Raw genomic sequence first — 21,923 nt, forward strand, 5'->3', positions numbered from 1 at the left:
TCAGAGTCTAGAGTTTCCCAAGTACAGTTGTCCCTAGAACCTTTTATTTGTATAACATCTGTTAACACCCACACTTCAGAAAACACAGGTTTTGCAGTTTAATTTCTCCTAGAATATAAAGTTTATAAAGGTAGGCACTGTGTCTTGTATCCTGTTGTAGCTTCAGTGAATAGAACAGCTGGCTACATGTAATAGCTGCTCACTAAATTGTGTTAAATAATGTGTTGAATAGTTCTCATTAGGCTTATTTGAAAATAGTCTCTGAAAGTTTGCAGAGTAGAGTGAAACAAGGGTTTTCACGTGCTGCTACGGAAAGTATAAATTGGTTAAAATTTTGAAAAGCAGCTTGGCCTCATGCATCAGAGGCTTTTAAAGTATTCATATTCTCTCACCAAGTTGTGTAAATTCTGGAAATCTATTCAGAAATTTTCCTAAATATGAAAAAAAAAATGACCAGGCATGGTGGCGTGCACCTGTAGTCCCAACTACTTGGGAGGCTGAGGTAGGAGGATTGCTTTAGTCCAGGAGCTCTCAACTGTAGTGCACTATGCCAGTCAGGTGTCCACGCTAAATTAAGTATCAATATGGTGACCTCCCAGGAGCAGGGGACCACAAGGTTGCCTAAGGAGGGGTGAACCAGCCAAGTCAGAAACAGAGTAGGTCAAAACTACCATTTTTAGGCTGGGCATGGTAGCTCATGCCTGTAATCCCAGCACTTTGGGAGGCCAAGGTGGGCGGATCTCCTGAGGTCAGGAGTTCAAGACCAGCCTGACCAACATGGCGAAACCCCATCTCTACTAAAAATACAAAAACTAGCTGGGTGTGGTGGCGTGCACCTGTAATCCCAGCTACTCTAGAGGCTGAGGTAGGAGCATAGCTTGAAATCAGGAGGCTGAGGTTGCAGTGAGTCAAGTTTGGGCCACTGCACTCCAGCCTGGGAGACAGAGCAAGACTCCATCTCAATAAATAAATAAATAAATAAATGAAAATGAAAATAAAATAAAACTCTCATGCTGATCATTAGTAGGAATCATGCCTGTGAATAGCCACTGTACTCCAGGGCAACATAGCCAACACCATCTCTTTAAAAAAAAAAAAAGAAGAAGGCTGGGCACGGTGGCTCATGCCTGTAATCTCAGCACTTTGGGAGGCCAAGGCGGTTGGATCACCTGAGGTCAGGAGTTCGAGACCAACCTGGCCAATATGGTGAAACCCCGTCTCTACTAAAAATACAAAAAAATTATCTGGGCATGGTGGCACATGCCTGTAATCCCAGCTACTTGGGGGGCTGAGGCAGGAGAATCACTTGAACAGCAAGAGCGAAACTCCATCTCAAAAAGAAAAAAAAAAAAGAAAAGAAATGTATGTCTAAATATGCTTAGGAGATTCAGTATTATTTAAAATAGCAAAAAGAAAAAAGGAAATCATCTGAATTATGTTCAAAAATCATAGAATAATTAAGTTGCAGAATATTCACTTGATGGACTACCCTGCAGCCATTAAAATGATACTTAGAAACTTTTATAATTTGGAAATATGCTCATAAGCATGAATGCATAACTCATATGTAATTTTGCATCCTTTTCTTTCTTGCATTAAAGAAAATGGCAAAATACCAAATTGTATAAAGATTGTTAATCTGTACGTATAATAAAAGCAAACAAAATAAAGAACTAACATAACTGGGTGTGGTGGCGTGCACTTGTAGTCCCAGCTACTTGGGAAGCTGAGGTGGGAAGACTGCTTGAGCCCAGGAGTTGGAGACAAGCCTGGGCAACGTAGTGAGACCCTCATCTCTAAAAAAAAAAAAAATTTGTATTAGCCAGGCTTGGTAGCATGTGTCTGTAGGCCCAGCTACTGGGGAGGCTAAGGTGGAAGGATTGCTTGAGCCTAGGAGGTCAAGGTTGCAGTGAGTCGTGATTACACAACTGCACTCCAGCCTGGTGACAGAGCAAGGCATTGTCTTAAAAAAAAAAAAAAAAAAAAAAGACTAAATTAATGAGTACCACTCTGTCAGGCAATTGTTCTAAGCACTTTACATATATACTTTTTTATTTCTTCTAATGACTTATAGGCAGATACTATTATAATACCCATTTTATAGATAAGAAAACTGAAGCACAGAGAAGTTATATAATTGGGCCAAGGAATTGATTGGAATTCAGGCCAGGGTAGTTCAGGCCACAGCCTAAACAAATATTGAGAAACAAGACACCAAAATATTTACAACAATTGCCTCCGAGTAGAAGAAAAGAGGACGATTACTTTCTTTATCTTTCTCTACATTTTAAAAAGTTTTTAGGGGGTTGGGTGTGGTGGCTCACACCTCTAATCTTTGGGAGGCCGAGGCAGGCGGATCACTTGAGGTCAGGAGTTCGAAACCAGCCTGGCCAACATGGCAAAACCCCATCTCTACTAAAAAGGGAAAAATTAGCCAGGCGTGATTGTGTACACCTACAGTCCCAGCTACTCGGGAGGCTGAGGGAGGAGAACTGCTTGAACCCAGGAGGCAGAGGTTGTAGTGAGTTGAGATCACGCCACTGCACTCCAGCCTGGGTGACAAAGCGAGACTCTGTCTCAAAAAAAAAAAAAAAAATTGTAATAATGAGAAAACTGCTCTCTAAAAGGGCAAAATAATGAATTAACGTGTTTCTATAATAAATCTGAGCAGAGAATTTTTCTTTTAAGTTGATTACAGAACCCCCACTATTACAACCAGGAATACTGACCCTTGCTCTGCCAGCCAGTCTCTTCTCTGACAGAGGAGAAAATTCGACTAAGTTCTATTTAGAGAGAATGGGTTGAAGATAGGTTGTTTTTATGGATGCAGACAAACTATATCCAAGTCTAGTATCCAGTTCTCAGTTTCAATATCAAATTTGCTCAAACCCGGGTTCTGTTATTTTAGGCCTGATGCTCGGATAGCCACTCTGCCCTAGCCAGAATCAAGAATCTAGGTACCGGAATCCCATATGCCCTCACAAACCAGCAGCTCAGTTCTATACTCAGGTGAGATGGGGGAGAGGGGAGGGGAATGGAGGGCCACAGAGATTCTTGGCTTTTGCTTGGCCAAACTTTAGTGAGGCTTCTGAATCTTCTCGTAGGCCTATCTATGCACCTCCTTGTAAAATCCAGTTTGAGCAAAACTGCTAAGTCAGTTTAGCCAGAACCCCCAATCTTCGATAACCGATCATCTTTGATATCTGATCAGGGTCCTCATCCTTCACCATCCCCCAGGTGATGTCTGATCAGCCTGGCCTGTCTTCTACAAGATTCTTCTAGGTCATTTTAGCCAGGATCCCCCTTACCCCAGTTTCCTCTTAGTAATTTTCTATCCACTGACCCCCGCACTGCTCCTTGGCCATAAATTCCCATTTGCCCATGCTGCTTTCGGAGTTGAGCCCAGTCTGTCTGCCCACTCCCAGACCCGGTTGCACTGGTCCTATACCCATCACTATGGTCCTGAATAAAGTCTTCCTTACCATGCTTTAACAAGCATCACTGAATAATTTTTTATTTAACAATGGGTAGTCATGGCCCAGGTAAGAGGGACGTGCTGTCCGCTCCTGGAGCTGCAAGGCTCCTGGGGGCTTTTTGTTTTGGTTTGGTTTTATCTTTGTATGCAACGTGAGAAAAAGCCATTGATGCAGGCTTTAGCATGCTGGGAAGGAAGTGTAAAGAAGCCAGTGACGCTGGTAATAACTGCGAAATGGAACAAATGCCACCATATTTATCTAAATGTAAATTTTAAAACTGAGGACAGCAAATCCATTCTACAGTGAGGGCCGCTTGTCCAGTAACAGGATTTCATTTTCAGATGCAGTCGAAGCCCTCTGGCTCCACCCCGAGGGTCCAGCTCTTACCACTGCTAAGAACTACAACTCCCAGCCTGAGGGAGGTCTCTGCGCCTGCGGCCTGTCCCCCTACGCCTACACTTCCCAGAGAACCTAGCGCTTACGCTAACGCGCGCGTGCGCCCTTCCGCGTCTCTCGCTTCCCACTCGGGTTTGACCTACAGCGCCCGGGAGAAGATGGCTGCCCCAGCAGTGACCGGGCTCTCCTGGCAGGTGAGAGAAAAGTGGTCCTGAGAGCCAGTGGAAGGATCCCTCCTGGGATGACCGGTACCAAACCTCGAGCACCAGGGTGCGATGCTTCGGCTGGGGAAGTCTGGCAATCTTCAAGGTTATGGGACCCAGCGAGTGGGAGCGACTCAGGACGACCCAGCGTTTGTCCCCCGGGATGCCTACGGGGCAGTAGGCGCGGGGCTGCGCGTGCCGTAACCTTGGCGTCTTCCGAGCACAGCCCCGGGAAGTTGCTAGCCTGAGGGGCGCAGGAGAGGGGGTCTGCCTTTCGCTGAATTCCGGGGAAGGGGCATGGCCTAGCCCCCAAATCAGCTTCCTTTGCCATTGTGGTAAAACCTGTCAGAGATCACTTACTAGTAATGCTAAGGAATATTTGTAAAACACATTTCACAGTTTTATAAATAAAATGAGGCCGAAAAGTTTAAATGAGTCTTTGGCTGCCCAGTCAGTAAGTGGTAGAATTGAGATTTGAACCCACGGAATCACCCAGAAGATCGAGTTTGAAAAAATGTTATGCTGTTTGTGCTGCATCTCACCATGGTGCTTTACATATCATGACCCCTTCCTGGCATCTTAGGTAATTTTTACATAAGCATTAAAAAGTCTTAATCCTCACAAGCAGTTTTGATAAAACACGTTCCATAGCTGGAGTATTTGAAGGTGACCTGTGATCTGTGACCTGTGCGCTTGCAGGTGATTTTTAAACTGTGTATTCCAGCTCTGTCTTTTGATGGGCAGGATACTGGCTCAGAACTAAGGCTTCTTGTCAGATCAAACTCTGCGGCAGTACTAAAAAAGTTCATCTTTATTTAAAGATAGCATTTGGATTCCCAGGAGGGTACGTCTGATGCAAATGATCTGCTCAAGGGTCTGTTAATAGAAACGCCAAAATTTTGATTAAATATTTTTGAAACATGCACTCCTTGGAAGTTAGTGTTTTTCTGTCTTACGGGTGTGCTAGCCTGGGTCCATTCCTAGCAAACTAGGAGGTTCGTGGGAAGGTGATTTCCCAAGCAACTTGGCATAATCCTCATTGGGTAAGTTTACTCCTTAGTAATAATAAGTAGCTCACCCTCAGGTAATATGTGAATATACAGAGAGACAAAACTAATGATTTTAAGGTCATTTAAAATTTTTCGTTGTTGTTACTGAGTTAAATGCAGAAATCCTTCAAGTAATCTTGTTTGATCTATTTTCCTTTATTGCTTTGAAGGTGCGATGCTTCAGTACATCTGTGGTCAGACCATTTGCCAAGCTTGTGAGGGTATGTTAATTTATATTCTTCTGTAATGATAAAGCACGCGAAAATGTGAGTCAACCAGCAGTACAGTTAGGGCGTGGATTTTTGTGTAGTTACTATCTAAACCTTTTTGCATGACTTTTGGGTCCCAAAATGTGATGTGTGCATAAGGTAGGGAAAGGAGTGGTGTTGAATACTTGCTTTATGACAGGCCTATGCATAATCTTTAAATATGAAAACTTTTTTTTAATCATTTGTTTTTCCATTAACCCTCTAAAATAGGCAAGCTAGCATTTACTAATTTTTTTTTTAATGAAAGAAACAGGTTTAACAAAGTGACATGCCCAAGTTATCACAGGAAGTTATTACAGGAGTTGATATTAAAATCAAGATACCGGGCCAGGCACGGTGGCTCACACCTGTAATCCCAGCACTTTGGGAGGCCGAGGCGGGTGGATCACGAGGAAAGAATTTGAGACCAGCCTGGCCAACATGGTGAAACCCCATCTCTACTAAGAATACAAAAATTAGCCAGGCGTGGTGGCGGGCGCCTGTAATCCCTTCCACTCGGCAGGCTGAGGTAGGAGAATTGCTTGAGCCCAGGAGGCAGAGGTTGCAGTAAGCAGAGATCATGCCACTGCACTCCAGCCTGGGCGATAGAGCAAGACTCTGTCTCGAAAAAAAAAAATCAAGGTACCTTGGTTTCTAATGCAGTTCTCCATGTTCCATTCTGGTAAGGAATATTCATACTCTTCACACCCTTTCTTTCCGGTAGGCAACAAGGAGGCTAACTATTTCAGGGAGCTGCCAGTCCCTTTCTTTTCAAACCAGAAGTAGTCCAGTTGACCCCGGATAAAGAGGACTATTAGTGACACATAATAAATGAAGTTCCCCAGAAGCCCCCCAGAAATGATACATGGCAAACAGCTGGAAACAACCCAGTTGGAACATGAAGTCTGACTCCATTTCTATGGGTTATTTTGAAATTCTTTATTTGATTAAAGAAAGTTCCTGTGTGATAGAGAATTGATTCAACTGTCAGGGAGCAGGAACTTGTCTAAGATGTGCTGGGCGGACTATCCTACCCACGCTTTTCCCTAGCAAATCAACAGTGAGCCAGTCCTGCCCTTGGAAAAATCGTGTAAAGGAAAGATCATAATACCAGGTCTATGTCCTTAATGAACCCACATCAGGTGGAACTTAGGAAAATAATTATCCTGTCCCGTCCTCATTGCCAGCCCTAAATCTCAAATCAAATGATCAAAATCATTTTGTCCTTCATGTGAGACCTTAAATCCTCATAACAGTGTTAAGGAGTAACTGGTCTTCCCATTTTACAGAAGGGGAAACTGAGGCCCTGGGAAAATTTACCTGAGGTTACTCAGCTTAGTCCTAGAGCTGGACTGGAACTAAATCTTTCTCATCCAAGCCTGAGCTTTCCCACTACAACCATACAGCACCACTAAGAACATGTAGTCATACATTGATGGTAGAAAAAGGTCTATAGTTTATTGTGAAAAATAATTCAAGCATCAGGTTTTTTTGTAAACTGCCAAAGGGCTCTGTTACGTTGAACATCAATAGGCTATGTAAGGGAAAATGTATAGTGTTAGTATGAAATGTATAAAAGTATACTTGTGTGTTTCATAAACACCTGTTTTCCTAGCTCTAACATACTCGAAACTGTCAGTGTTCACAACCTCTCATACTTGAAACTAAATAGTTACTGAGTTCAAAGGAAACATAAGCTCATCTCAAAATTAAAGTACAAGTAATTGATAAAGATATGTAAACCTGGAAGGGACTTTAGACACTGCCTACTAAACCCCTCATTTTACAGATGAGGAATTGGAGGCTCAAAGATTGAGTGACCTGACCAAGGAAACATCCCTAATTTATTTGCAAATTGCCATTTAGGACAGCTCTTCAATGACATACTTAAACTGTTTTGTGTTCAAACTGTTTTGTGTTAAAGAGATATATTTTTTAATATATAAATTTTAAATTCTGCTCTTGAGAGTATACTATTAACTGATTTTCCTTTTTCCTTCCTTTCCTATTTCACCTTTTTTTTTTTTAAAGCCTCCTGTTCAGGTATACGGTATTGAAGGTCGCTATGCAACAGCTCTTTATTCTGCTGCATCAAAACAGAATAAGCTGGAGCAAGTAGAAAAGGAGTTGTTGAGAGTAGCAGTAAGTCACTTTCCTATTCATTACATATGAAGTTCCTGTTTGTGTATTTTTTCCTTTGGTTGTTTGACTGTGCATTCCTAATGAGGTGTATCCTACAAGAAAAAACTGGGAAAAAGCCATTTTCTGTAAACCCATTTTTAGTAATAATATTGGGTTTTTATTATTATAAGACATATAAGAAGAACAAACAGATACATATAAGGATATTAATATTAGGAACCAAGATTTAGGGCTAAGAAAAGGTAGAAATATAAGATTAAAATTGATGATAATTTAGGAAAATTGCTATTTCAGAAGAGAATTTAAAAGCTACCTCTAAAAAATCAATGCTTATAACTGGGCACAGTGCTCACACCTGTAATTCCAGCACTTTGGGAGGCTGAGGCGGGCAGATCAGGAGGTCATGAGTTCAAGACCAGCCTAGCTGACATAGTGAAACCCCATCTCTACTAAAAAATACAAAAAATTAGCGGGACATGGTAGTGAACACCTGTAATCCCATCTACTCCAGAGGCTGAGGCAGAATTGCTTGAACCTGGGAGGCTGAGGTGGCAGTGAGCTGAGATCGCGCCATTGCACTCCAGCCCCGGACGGTACAAGACTCCGTCTCAAAAAAAAAAAAAAAAAAAAAATCTATGCTTATGGGCTAGGTCTTTAGAATATATTGTGATTTGGTTTGGTTTTACTGAGAATTTGTTTTCATGAAACCTTTTCCTCAGGTTTTAATTGCCATATTCTATGCTTGTAGAATCAGAGGAGGCTCAGATTTGTCTTACAGGTTGTTTTCATTTGGTAGAGATGCCTTTGCAATTGCCAGAACCCCAGAAGTAACCATGTAGACCTTTTCATTGTTTTGGTAAACCTCTTAAATATTTTGTTCCCAAAATGTGAGGGAAGAATAACAGGGTGGGGCATGCTGGGCAGCAGTTAGTAAAGGGACATGGACTTCCCAGTAGTAATAGAGGACTAACAGGCAAAGACTGTGAGGCTGCTGCAAGATGTTTTTTACTTTTTTTTAAACATGAAAAGCAGAATAAATAAACCATATTACCAGAAGCCTACATTGTAACTGAATAGGAGAATGTCTGCTTTCGTTTTCACCGAATTTTCTAGTTAACAAGTTTCTACACATTCTGTTGCTTCCTTCTTCGATTTTCTAGCTGCCACCACTGGCAGTAAGGTCTGCATTAAAAAAGGTGAGGGAGACGCAGTCTGGTATATAGCCTCTTCAGAGGAAGTTTGGTTTTTTCTTGATTTTAAGATTCTTCATTCCTTAATTCACATATCTGTAAGTTTTTATTGTTTAGAAAAAACAATTCATAGGCCAGTTGTATGGAGTAATAATACTTATGTTCTATATTAATCATCATATGTATAGTCTATAAGTATTACTGTTCTGTACTGTTTATGTTTTATTCATTTTTCACTTGAACTTCTATTGGAACTTCTGTCTTAACAGGCAGAATAATTTTGGCTCCATATTCCTTCCTTGATCCATTTATCTCTGCAGATAAAGCTTAAGGTCTTAGCTGGTGTGATAAACTCTTACGATTCTCACAGAGCCCAGGAGCCCAGCCCTATTGTTGGAGTTTGGGGGAAGGGCATGCAGGAACAGACAGGGTCTCACACAGGCATTTTTGGAGGTGATGGTTATTGTCTGCTACTTGTCAGTTATGCCCATTTTAAGCGGAAACAATCATGTTTACAATGGAGAGAATTACTTGGATTGTGGATATTAGAATGGAGTTTGTCTAAAGCCTGGAAGTCAGTCAAGACATGGAGAAAAAGGGAGGCAATTACCTTAAGACACTGAATATTAGCAGGGTTTTGGCACTAAGAGGGAAGGATGATACAAGGATCATACGCACTGTCCTCTGGATGATGCAGGAGACACAGATAAACATGAAAAACTAGGTAACCCAAATTCCAGAATGCTGTAAATCTGTATATTCCTGCATTTTTTATGGAAAAATGTCATTTCTGTGGGGTCACTCAAGTGGAAACGTTAGCATTGGATGATAGTATCTGACCAGTATCCTGGATCAGAGACAGGATTCTGGCCAGGAGCCTGGGAGGAGGTGCCGGGAGAGTAATTGCAATGCATAGAGAGGTGTGTTAACTGAAGGTGCTCCACTGGAAACTGCTGTTGTTGGTTTGTTGGAACTCTGGAGCAACATGCTGGAAGCTGTACTTGGTCACTGAATTCAGACATTTGTGATACAACAAAATGAAAAGAACGTTGTTTCCCATGATGGTTGTGCTCCTGTTTTTTTGTCCATTCTGTCTCCCAGACTCTTTGGGGCTGCTCTGGCAGCACCAGAGGTCTCACAGAATCTGCTGGGTCCCCTGGACTCTGTAAGAGGCAGGGCCCCTCCAAGGGAGCGGTGTGGAGGCCTCTGCAGTCAGAGCGCAGTTTTGAGGTCTGTGCTTTAGAAATAGCACTGCTAGAAAAGCCAGACTATTCCTCTCTTAAATACATTAAAATACGCAGTCAAATGAAGTTTTGGCTGTTTAGTGTTGTATAATCTTTCTTGAAAAGCAAAAATAAATTTAAGAAACTTCAGTATTTTTAAATTTTTTTGAGGAACATCATTCTATCCTTATATAAAATCCTGGTGCAGTGCAGTATATTCTGAAAGGCAGTCAGAAAATTGTTTAATTATAATCTTGTTTTCATATGTTCTTCAGCAGTGCTAATTTAATTCATAAAATATTTAATTCATAAGAAAGTGTATGGCCGGGCACAGTGGCTCATGCCTGTAATCCCAGCACTTTGGGAGGCCGAGGTGGGTGAATCACTTGAGGTCAGGAGTTTTAAGACCAGCCTGGCCAACATGGCGAAACCCCGTTTCTACTAAAAATACAAAAATTAGCCTGGCGTGGTGGCAGAGCTATTCAGGAGAATCGCTTGAACCCGGGATGCGGAGGTTGCGTGAGCCAAGATTGCACCACTGCACTCCAGCCTGGGCGACAGAACAAGACTTTGTCTCCAAAAAAGAAAGAGTGTGCATGGCACATCCTTCATTTGTGCTCTAAAAAATTTAAGAAATTATTTTTTGATGCTTTCAGCAAATCCTGAAGGAACCCAAAGTGGCTGCTTCTGTTTTGAATCCCTATGTGAAGCGTTCCATTAAAGTGAAAAGCCTAAATGACATCACAGCAAAAGAGAGGTTCTCTCCCCTCACCACCAACCTGATCAGTGAGTATTAGAACTTTTTCATTTGCAGTGTCTTGAAACTATGACTGGAAATGTGGGCCATGGACCACGGGCATCAGCATCACCTGGGAGCCTGTTGGCAGTGAAGAATCTCAGGCCTCACAGCAACCTGCTGAATCACAGTCTGCATCTTAACCAGCTCCCTAAGTGAATTGTTTGCACATTAAAGTGTGAGGAGCATTGTCTAAAGGATACTAGGACCTAAGCATGTCTAACTGCATAGTCAGTAGTTTCAACTGTGGAGGCGGCCAATGTGATACCTACCAAGAAAATGGTTTGTGGCCTGTGGCTGTACCTTGATCCTTGGAGACATTTGCATTCTTGGGTACATTTGGACTGCTTTTCTCTTTTTGAGACAGAGTCTTACTGTGTCACTCAGGCTGGAGTGCAGTGGCACGATCTCAGCTCACTGCAGCCTCAACCTCCCAGACTCACCTCAGCCTCCTTAGTAGCTGGGAATACAGGTGCATGCCACCACACCCAGCTAATTTTTTGTATTTTTTGTAGAGATGGGGTTTCTCCATGTTGCCCAGCCTGGTCTTGAACTCCTGGGCTCAAGCCATCTGCCTGCTTTGGCTTCCCAAAGTGTTGGGATTACAGGCATGAGCCACCACGCAGCCTGGATTGCTTTTCAGATCCTCATAGCCAGCTCAAAAGTTGCAGAGAAAGTGTGTTCATGGTATCATCTTTGAATTTGTAGCCAAACATACAATCTGTAACATAAATATGAAAATCAGATTGCAAGCTGAGAACCCCCCATACCTACTAATTTAAATCCTTGTCAGTGCAGTCTATTAAAAAAAAACAAAATTGGATATGCATTTTAAATAACAAGTTATATCTTCTCCATTCTTTTTTTTTTTGATACTGCGTGTCCCTTTCTGTCATCCAAGCTGGAGTGCAGTGGCACAGTCTCAGCTCACTGCAAACTCTGCCTCCTGGGCTTAAGTGATCCTTCTGCCTCAGCCTCCTGAGTAGCTGGAACTACGAGCATGCGCCACTAATTTTTGAGTGCCCAGCTAATTTTTTAGTTTTTTTTTTTTTGTGAGACAGGGTTTCACCATGTTACCCAGGCTGGTCTCAAACTCCTGGACGCAAGCTGTCTGCCCATCTCGGCCTCCCAAAATGCTGGGATTACAGGCATGAGCCACTGCACTCGGCCTCCATTCACGTTCTTAAAGGACATTGAATATACTGTGATTTTAAGAGACAAGATCTTACTCTGTCACCCAGGCTGGGGTGCAGTAGGACAGTCATAGCACACTGCAGCCTTAAACTCCTAGGCTCAAGCAATCTTCCTGCCTCAGCCTCCTGAGTAGCTGGGACTATAGACTTGCGCCACCAAGCCCTAACGTTTTTTTGTAGAGATGGGATCTCACTATTTTGGCTGGTCTTGAACTCATGGCCCCAAGCAATCTTTGCACCTCAGCCTCCAGTAGTTGGGATTATAGGCATGCGCCCCTGAATATGGTGTTTTAAGGCCACAAATCTAAGTTTGTTTTTTGGCTTGAGTATACAACTTCATGAATAACTTGTTCAAGTGAGTTTCATGTTACTGAGACACCTTCACTTTGGCAGATTTGCTTGCTGAAAATGGTCGATTAAGTAATACCCAAGGAGTCGTTTCTGCCTTTTCTACCATGATGAGTGTCCATCGCGGAGAGGTACCTTGCATAGTGACCACTGCATCTGTAAGTAACGGGTTGTTGCTGTTGTGTTTGCCTTGATATTACATGCATCACCTTTTGCAGGAAGAAAAGGGAAAAACGGTAAAATCAAGAAATTGGGAAAGGTAACTTGTCACCTGGGATGTTTGTTTCATTTTTATATCAGCTTCTGTGACCCTTTGCTTTGGAAAAGCCAGCGTGTATCTTATTAGTGCTTCTGTAACCAGTGATGATTCATAAGTCCTGGGTTAAATGTAAAGTACATCAAAATGTGTTAGAAAAGAGTGGTTTAGACTCTCTTACACGTTTGAATTATTTTATAAATACCACTTGAAGTAGTTTACTGAAACTAGAATTCTAGAGTTTATTTTTTTGAGACAGAGTCTCACTTTGTCACCCAGGCTAGAGTGCAGTGACACAGTCACACCTCTGCAGCCTCTACCTCCTGGGCTCAGGTGATCCTCCTGCCTCAGCTTCCTGAGTAGCTGGGACTACAGTGCACCACCACCACCACACCCAGCTAATTTTTTTTGTATTTTTTATAGAGGTGGAGGTTTTACTTTGTTCTACAGGATTGTTTCGAACTTCTGGGCTCAAGTGACCCACCTGCCTCGGCCTCCTAAGGTGCTGGGAATAAAGGTGTAAGCTACCACACCTGGCCTGAAACTAGAGTTACTAACCTTTCATCTTTGGTGGTGGTGAATGGGAAGGAGTAGAGCGGATGGGCCTTTGTATCTTTTTGACTTGATAGAGTGGGCTGTGATTAGCTACCGTTTATTGAACCCTACTATACGCTGGGTGCTTTATTATGTTATTCAGTATCAAAAGATTCATGTGAGATGGAAGTATAATTATCCTCATTTTACAGATGAGGAAACCGAATGCAGGGAAATGAAGTCGCTTGCCCAAAGTCATACGAGGTGGGACTAGAACTTGAACACAGGCCTCAAGGCGTCTTAGAAACCCATATTCCTTAGACTACACTACATTGCCTCCCTAGAATTACTTTTGTTGTTGTCTTCAATATGTATTTTCTTCCCTATTTAACTCAGTCAAGTGTAATGTAGCTCACTCTACAGGAAAACAGGAGAGTGCGGTAGATTTACTTGGAATTCGTAGCACCTGACCTCATCTAGATTAATAGTTGTAGCGTTTAAAGGACAGTCTAATCTTCTAGTTAGCACAGATTCAAGGAGAGGCATCCTAGCACATCATGCTTATTTGCACATTTGTAGTTCAGTAGTTGGTGCCGCCAAAACATGTGCCTGGCTGCAAATCATTACAGCTCAGACATAAGCAGGGATCCCTCTGTGGCTGCACCGGTTATCCCTAACAGTGTGGCGCAGATTAGACATTCACCTGCCCCATGGTCACCCATCATGAAGCACTGGTGCAGGCCATTCTTCAGTGAATACAAGGACATGATTTTCTTTCTTTTTTTTTTTTTTTCTTTTTTGAGACTGAGTCTCACTTTGTCACCCAGGCTGGAGTGCAGTGGCACGATCTCGGCTCACTGCAACTTCCACTTCCCGGGTTCAAGCAATTCTCCTGCCTCAGCCTCCCAAGTAGCTGGATTACAGCACCTGCCACCACACCCGGCTAATTTTTTGTATTTTTAGTAGTGATGGAGTTTCACCATGTTGGCCAGGCTGGTCTCGAACTCCTGACTTCAGGCAATCCACCCACCTTGGCCTCCCAAAGTGCTGGGACCACAGGTGTGAGCCACCATGCCCAGCCACAAGGACACGATTTTCTTTTAAAGAAAGAAAATCTTTGTTTTTGCAAAAGATTTTAGAACCAACTGTTACTAATGCTTTTGATGTTGATACTATTGGGTGCGTGAGTCTGTACTGTTTGAAAAACATTATGTCTTGATGAGTGACCAAGAGCACAGTCTTTAGAAATACACAAACTGGTTTCAAATATTGGGGCTAGTCCTCAGTTGCTGATGTGACCTTAGGTGAGTTTCTTAACCACTCTGATCCTCAGTTCCCTCGTATGTAAAATGGGAATAATAACCACTGGCCTTTCAGGGTTGCCCACGTGAAGGGAGATAGTAGGTATGAAATGCCTGGCATAGACAGGTACCTGGCAGTTGGTACATGTCTCAGTGGAGGGTATGTATATTTCAGAATTCTGTAATCTTTTAGTCTCAGTAAATAATGTTTTGAACACGAATAGATTTTGGCCACTACCAGCACCCCCCACCCCCAGAAAGAGGATATTGTTAGATCTTTACAAAGACATAAATTTTTTTGCCAAATTTTTTTAGGCTCTTAGAGGAGGGGCCAGGGAGGTAGGATTTATGACAAGTAAAAAAAAAAGGCCTTTGCAGCAGGGCATGGTGGCTCACGCTTGTAACCGCAGCATTTTGGAAGACTGAAGCGGGTGGATCAATTAAGGCCAGGAGTTCGAGACCAGCCTGACCAACATGGTGAAACCCCGTGTCTACTAAAAATACAAAAATTAGCCGGGTGTGGTGGCACACGCCTATAATTCCAGCTACTTGGGAAGCTGAGGCAGAAGAATCGCTTGAACCTGGGAGGCGGAGGCTGCAGTGAGCCGAGATCTCGCCACTGTACTCCAGCCTGGGTGACAGAGCGAGACTCGGTCTCAAAAAAAAAGACCTTTGCTTTTACAGCCTTCTTCATTTTCACCGTTATAACACTTAACACTAACATAACTAACCAGTAGTAAGAGTTGGGGCCGAGAGGAGAGTGCAGTCTGGACATTTGAGGTGCTTGCTCTAAAGTAGATTACGGAGCTGAGCTGACTTCAGGAAAAGCCAGCTGCTCCAGATTCTCTCACTGGGGTTCAGAGAGTGGAGTGGCCTGTGAGAGCTCCAGGTAGCCGTGGATGTGGGGAGATGAACAGCCAGCAGAGCTAGGGAAGCCTGAAAATGTAAAACCAGGTTAAAATGGCAACTTTTCACCCAAGGACATGATAGATGCATGTCGTGACCCCAAGGCTGCACCCAGGAGAGGTCTGCGTCCTCCTGCATTGATGGGGCTGCATCTTCAGGCATTAAAAACTTGAGGGCTTTTCCTTGTTAGTTCGAAGTTATACTGCTAGCACACGGAGCAGAGGCAGGGAGGGAGTGGCATTTATAGGCCGTCCATGAACGGCTGAGTGGGAGCTGCCCAGGTGATGCTGTGAGGCAGAGCCTTCCCGTGCTCCCTGAACCTCCAGCGTGAACAAGGAGTGAATGCTGCAGAGCAGCTCCATGATGGGCCCAGGTAGCTAAGGGAGGAGCTCACAAGGCCTGTCTTGGTGATGTGGGCCTGGAGTATTTTAACTCTGGAAGTTTCTGTTTTGCTTTATCTAAATTGAAAGGATGGTTTTGCCTTTCAGCCTTTAGAAGAAGCCACACTCTCTGAATTAAAAACTGTCCTCAAGAGCTTCCTAAGTCAAGGCCAAGTATTGAAATTGGAGGCTAAGGTAGGTTTTAAATTATTTATGATATGTTTCCTCAGGTTATTTTAAGCTTAAAATGGCTACAGAAAGTACTAGTGAAATATTAGATCTAACTCTATACTAATTTTTCTGTAGTTAAAATTTTGTATTTATTTTAAATTTAAATGATTATCTGACTGTGCAGTTTTACTTTTGCCTTTTTCTAGGTGTAATTATAACCTCTTACATTTGTGTAACACGTTTAGCCTTTCAAAACACTTCTTTGTGTGTCCCATTTGATTAGTGCGTTTTCACACTTCCAGTCTTATTTTCTTTTGTAGACTGATCCGTCAATCATGGGTGGAATGATTGTGCGCATTGGAGAGAAATATGTTGACATGTCTGTCAAGACCAAGATTCAGAAGCTGGGCAGGGCTATGCGGGAGGTTGTCTAAAAGTGTTGGTTTTCTGCCATCAGTGAAAATTCTTAAACTTGGAGCAACAATAAAAAGCTTCCAGAACAGATCATATTATGTTCACTGTCTTTTAAACTGGAATGTAGAAGCCTTTATTTTTATGTCCTTTTTTGGTATCCCCTGAGTATAAAGGCCAAAAAGCCCTTTTGGCCTAGAGAATTTGGTCTGAGTAGATTATGTTTAGGAATTAATTGGTTAGACACAGCACCTAACACGTGGTCACTCAGCAAAGTCTATCTGGTCCTGCCTGCCAAAATCCCATGTCTTTAAGGGTTTGTTCAGAATTCCTGGTCCTTGCTAGATCATTGGATCTGTGCTTGCTCCATAGCCCTCCAGGGAGGCCTCTTGCCCTTAATCCTAACATGAACACACCTAGTTGTAGGCTGCTCTGTAGCTTTCAAGGCCATTTCATGTACATTTGAAGCTGCATGACAGCTTTGTCATACAGGTGGGACAGACATCACCCCACTTTATAAATGAGGAAAGAGATTGAGGAGCCCTAGAGATGTGCTCAGAGTCACCTGTCTGGACAGCTGGTCATCAGGCCCTAGAGCCCATGTTTGTGCCACTATAAAACTAACACCATGCGCCGACACGTTGCTGGAGCAAATGGGCAAAAGTTACCTTAGGTAGGTCCCCTGCCCCTTCCCACTTTGTCCCTAAGATGCTCCCAATTCACCTTTTAACCAAAACCAGTTCCCAGGTCAGCTCTTCACCTACATTTTACCTTTTGGTCTTCTAGAGAAAATAGAGTTCCCCAGGCAACAGCCCGCTCAGGTGCCTGTTCCTTAGTCAACCTCCAAGAGCTTTTGGCCAACAAACCAGTTCCCTTCCCAGAACTACCTCTGGTTGGGCAGAGGCAGGACCATTGCAGCGAAGAAGTCCTACAGAGCAATGACATGGCCCAACGCTGCTCCCTACATGCTAGTGCTGGGACCAGCGTGCCCTCCACGTGGCACGACACTCCTGGCATTCATGCTTGGCTTCAACTCCGGCTTCCTCCTGGCAAAGCTTTTAATACATGATCACCTAATGTGACAACCAACGGAGACACCACGTGGCCCCTCAACCTTTCCAGGAACCAGGAGTGCTGAGGCCCCTCCAACCTTCCCAGGAACCGGGAGTGCCAAGGCTGCTGGTTGACCTGAAGACCATTCAGCCACCTTTTAGGTGGGCCTACGGCTACTCAGCTAGAGACCACATTCTTGAGCCTCTGGCAGCACCTGACCGTGGTGCTGAGTTCTAGCAAATGGGAAAGGTGAGGAAGTGAGGTGTGCCTTCCTGGACTGCCCTCTTGAGCAATCCTTAGTCCATCCCTCTGGCTAGATGCAGACAAGATGGCAAGCGGTGCCAAGGGCACAGCCGCCCTGCCAGGCCTTCCTGCTGCCCCTGGGCTGTTAAACACGATGAAGAAATAGACCTTTCTTCAAAGCCATGGGATATTGAGCTCTGTCTCCACAGCTGAGTCTGCAACCTAACTATGACCACATTCCAGGTTCCCCCGGACTCACTGCTTGCCTCCTGCCTGCAGTGAGGCCTGCTCTGCACAAGGTGGCGTCATACACAAAAATCACAGCTCCTACAGACATGTGACTGCCAATGGACAAACTGTGTTTGCGGAAGCCTCATGCTGCTGATGCTGTCCAGATTCTTCAGAGTGAAACTCAGCAACCTTCCTGTTGATCAAGCACATACAATCTTGGGGAATGATGAGGCGCTTCACATGTCGCCTTACGAGGTCACCAGAGAGAACCTAGAGATCTATGTACAAGGATTTGTTTTGTTTTTTGACACAGTCTCATGCCATCACTCAGGCTGGAGTGCAGTGGCACGACCGTGGCTCACTGCAACCTCAACCTCCTGGGCTCAAGCCATCCTCCCACCTCAGCTGAAACCACAGGCGGTGAAACTACAGGCAGTGCGACCACACCCAGCTAGTTTTCATATTTATGGTAGAGACAGGGTCTTGCCATGATGCTCAGGCTGGCTTTAAACTCCTGGGCTCAAACGATCACTGGCCTCGGCCTCCCAAAGTGCTGGGATTATAGGCGTGAGCCACCGCACCCAGCCTACAATGATTTTCTTCACGATATTTTTTTTTAAATCACGGTGAAAGTTTTACAGTATCTTGTATATGGGATGTTTTCGATGCATATTAGCTATTAAATAGTACAAGAGGCCGAGCGCAGCCAGGGTGACAAGAGCGAGACTCCATCTGATAAATAAATAGTACAAGAGTATTTAAAACGCACACGCAGAAAAAATACAGAAATGAAGTGCGTCAAAACAACCTTTATTTTTGTGTAGAAGAACATCTCCATTAAGTGATTTTATTTCCTTTGTGTTTTTCTTTCCTTGCTGAGTTTTCTGCATTAACAAGTATTACTTCTGTAACAAGAAAAACTAAATATTTGAGAATAAAGTATTGCCTTGATTATGCTGGCTACTAACCGTGGTTAAATAGGTATTAATTACATGTTTTCTACTAGTGATTCCTTCCACTCTCTGGGCTATGTGAGGGTGCCCTCATCAGACTTGGAGAGAACTAGGTATAGTTTGGGAAAGTTAATTACTACATTTGTTTTTAATGGCATTTAACTTTTATTTTTATTTTTAAGACAGGGTCTCACTCTGTTACCCAGACTGGAGTTCAGTGGCACGATCGTGGTTCACTGCAGCCTTGACCTCCTGGACTCAAGAGATCCTCCTGCCTCAGCCTCCCGAATACCTGGGACCATGAGCATATGCCACCATGCCTGGCTGATTTATTTTTTGTAGAGACAAGCTCTCACTATGTTGCTCAGGCTGGTCTTGAACTTCTGGATGCAAGCAATCCTCCTGCCTCAGCCTCCCAAAGCACTAGGATTACAGGTGTCAGCCACTACATCCATCCTTAACTTATTAAAACTTCAAATAACAACCAAGAAAAGGGCATAAGATTTTATGTTCTTCAAAAATGGGGCATACTAGTTTTAAAAAGGCAAAGACATACTGCTTTAGGGTCAACTTTTTAAAAATGTGCTATGTAACAATTCAACTAGTGTCCAAGCCAGCTAGAGAATTTAAAGGACTTATTTATAGTCAGTTAAATCAGTGATGAAATAGGAATGGCCTTAAAACCAGAACGGGAGGAAACAACCTAATAGAATTCAGTGTTGGGTTTTATGGAACTCAGAATTACAGATCACCCAAATTCTGAACACGTGGAGTTACGTGTGTTAGAAACTTCTTCCCGGAAATTCAGTGACCCTTCTGGATGTCTTTATAAGAAAATCAGCTTTTTGTGCTGCCCCCTCAACCCTACCCACAGAATTTCTTATGCTGTACAACACAGAACTTCTCCTATTCTCACAAAGACTTCGTACAGAGAGACCTATTTCTGCTTGGTGTTAGCTAACATTTATCTGAAGCCATAGGAGAGTTGAAACGGTTGTTGGTTGGTTTTGTTTTCTAGGTTTATTTCTGCAAAATTTTCCTTGCACAGCTACAACCTTATATGTGGGAAGAGGAAGAGACACCATTTGCAGGGCTATTAGCTTCCTGTGCTCTCAGAAAAGAGTGAAGCAGAAAGAACCCAAAATAATCCACTGTAACAGGTTGGCTTTTCTCATTTTATTCATGAACTATTTGAATTTAAACCACACAGGTCAAAATGACCAAAGAGTTTTTGTTTTTGTTTTTGAAGAGATTGTTCTTTTTAGGTTCAAGATACACAGGAAGAGCAATTTGTACTGATGTTGCTACTGGTTTAAAGAAAGGTCTCAGTTACCATCATCTTAATCGGTAAAATTTAACATTTCACACATAATAAGTTGCCAAAGGAACACTCAAACTGCAAAAACAAACCTCAGCTTCTTTCAAACAAAAAAGATGAAACAATGTTTTGGCCCTGCTTCATCAAACCCTTAGACAAATATGTAAGTCGACAATTTATAATAGTGTCTAGTAATTCTTAGAATTCCATTAACATTACATATCAGACAATATAGTCTCTCTTTTATGGAAAATTAAACAGTACCATTATTTGGCAACAGAAGTATATTACAATCAACAGCACATCCATCAAGGGGTGGGCCTGGTCCTACCCCTGGGCAGGGCTGTGAGGGGAGCAACATGCCACCAGCACTGTGGCCTGCTTGTCACTGGAAGCACAAGGAGGTCACATTCTGATGGATTACATTCTTTTCCAAACAGGCAAAGGCTATCTGGGAGGGTTCGCTAGCACTCCTGGGAAGGGACGGCCCCATGTTCTAGCTTTTCTTGTCCCCAGACTTTTTTGAAACAACCAGGGCCCAAGGGACAATTGACTGGCTGACTTGTTCCCACTCACAGCCCTCTTGCCACCCCAGCCAGATGGCATCGTTCTAAGGAAGGAGAGTCAGGGCCTGTTTGGGGTGGGTGGACCAGAGCTTATCTCCTTTGCTGGCAGGCCTTAGGTGACCTTCCAAGGCTGCGCCTGAACAAAGAAATCTCTCAACAGCTCCATGTTTGGGAATAAAGCCAGTTATGGACCACATGGACAGTGCCTCTAAGTGATTTGCAGATTATTCATACAACTAAATAGATTCCAGAAAGCTTCCAGAAATCACAGCTTCCCATACTCCTGAAGTCAGGAGCTTTACCAGTTCGGGCCTCTCAAAAAAGGGGCTCCAGTTGCTGGTTGACAGCATTAGGATGCATGCAGCCTGTTCAAAGAAATGTTGAAAACCTAACACATTCTGCAGATGTCTTTTCAGACCACAGGCCCTCAACCTTCCATCAGCGGTGTCACTCCCAAACACGATGCATTGAGATCACCAGAAACCAGCTCTTTTTGTTACTGCAGTATTTCCAGGCTGCCAGGGGAGGCTGGACTCCTGGGGTTGCCGCCTCCTGAAATCATTTCTGAATGCCTCTCTCAGGGGTTTAGACATTGAGTTTCATGGAATCCTCCTTAGGTGGCCTAAGGGGCACTTCTGGCGGCCAAGTGCAGAAAGTCTGTGCCCCAGAAGCAGCCTGGACTCCTGATCCTTTTCTGGGAATGGAGAGAGGAGGAAGGCATCTTCCCCCTGGGGTCTGCATGCGAACATGGGCATCCGGAAGCCTGTCCCAAAACAGCTTAACCCAGAAACCCTAAGCCATCCATCCACCCACCTGGCTGTGCAACAGTTGAAGACAGTGAAGATGCATCAGGAAATTTCATGGAAAACACAAACGCTAATTAGGGATAAACTGAATCAATCCAGATACAGAAGTAGAAAGGGTGACCTGGAAGTCAGAGAGTGGCCTCGCTAGTGGGATAGCTGCATCAGCCCCAGATCCCTAATGAATCCACTGGAACCCAAAGAAGCCTGCTTGGCACATGGATCTGATGAAAAACAGGCTCCCGATCCTTTCATCCTTCCTGGCACAAGTACCCTCTCAGATATGTGATCTGCAAAAATCCATTTTTAATGCAACACCAAGGTCTCATGCGAGGTCATAGCTACAGGATACTTTTCATTTGATCACACCACCACCCATTACACTGAAATTTATCATATTTCCTGCAGGAAAAAAAAAATGACTCCTTTGATTTCTAACATATACAACTTGGATTTTTTTTTTAATATAAGAAATTTAGTTGAGTTGAACCCAAGTAATCTGATTAAGCATTTTCTACTCTTGGAATAGGTTT

The 21,923-nt window shown here is 43.4% G+C and overlaps 1 protein-coding gene across 1 annotated transcript; it reads left to right on the plus strand.

Moving 5' to 3' along the window:
- Positions 1-3,939: 3,939 nt before the first annotated feature.
- Positions 3,940-16,319, plus strand: ATP5PO (ATP synthase peripheral stalk subunit OSCP). Its single transcript, XM_055279597.2, has 7 exons — positions 3,940-4,066; positions 5,295-5,345; positions 7,404-7,514; positions 10,584-10,713; positions 12,310-12,422; positions 15,750-15,836; positions 16,133-16,319. The coding sequence occupies exons 1-7, from the start codon at positions 4,031-4,033 to the stop codon at positions 16,244-16,246; spliced, it is 642 nt and encodes a 213-aa protein (XP_055135572.1). The 5' UTR covers positions 3,940-4,030; the 3' UTR covers positions 16,247-16,319.
- The last annotated feature ends 5,604 nt before the right edge of the window (positions 16,320-21,923 follow it).

This window comes from Symphalangus syndactylus, chromosome 5 (assembly GCF_028878055.3).
Source record: "Symphalangus syndactylus isolate Jambi chromosome 5, NHGRI_mSymSyn1-v2.1_pri, whole genome shotgun sequence".
NCBI lineage: Eukaryota > Metazoa > Chordata > Mammalia > Primates > Hylobatidae > Symphalangus > Symphalangus syndactylus.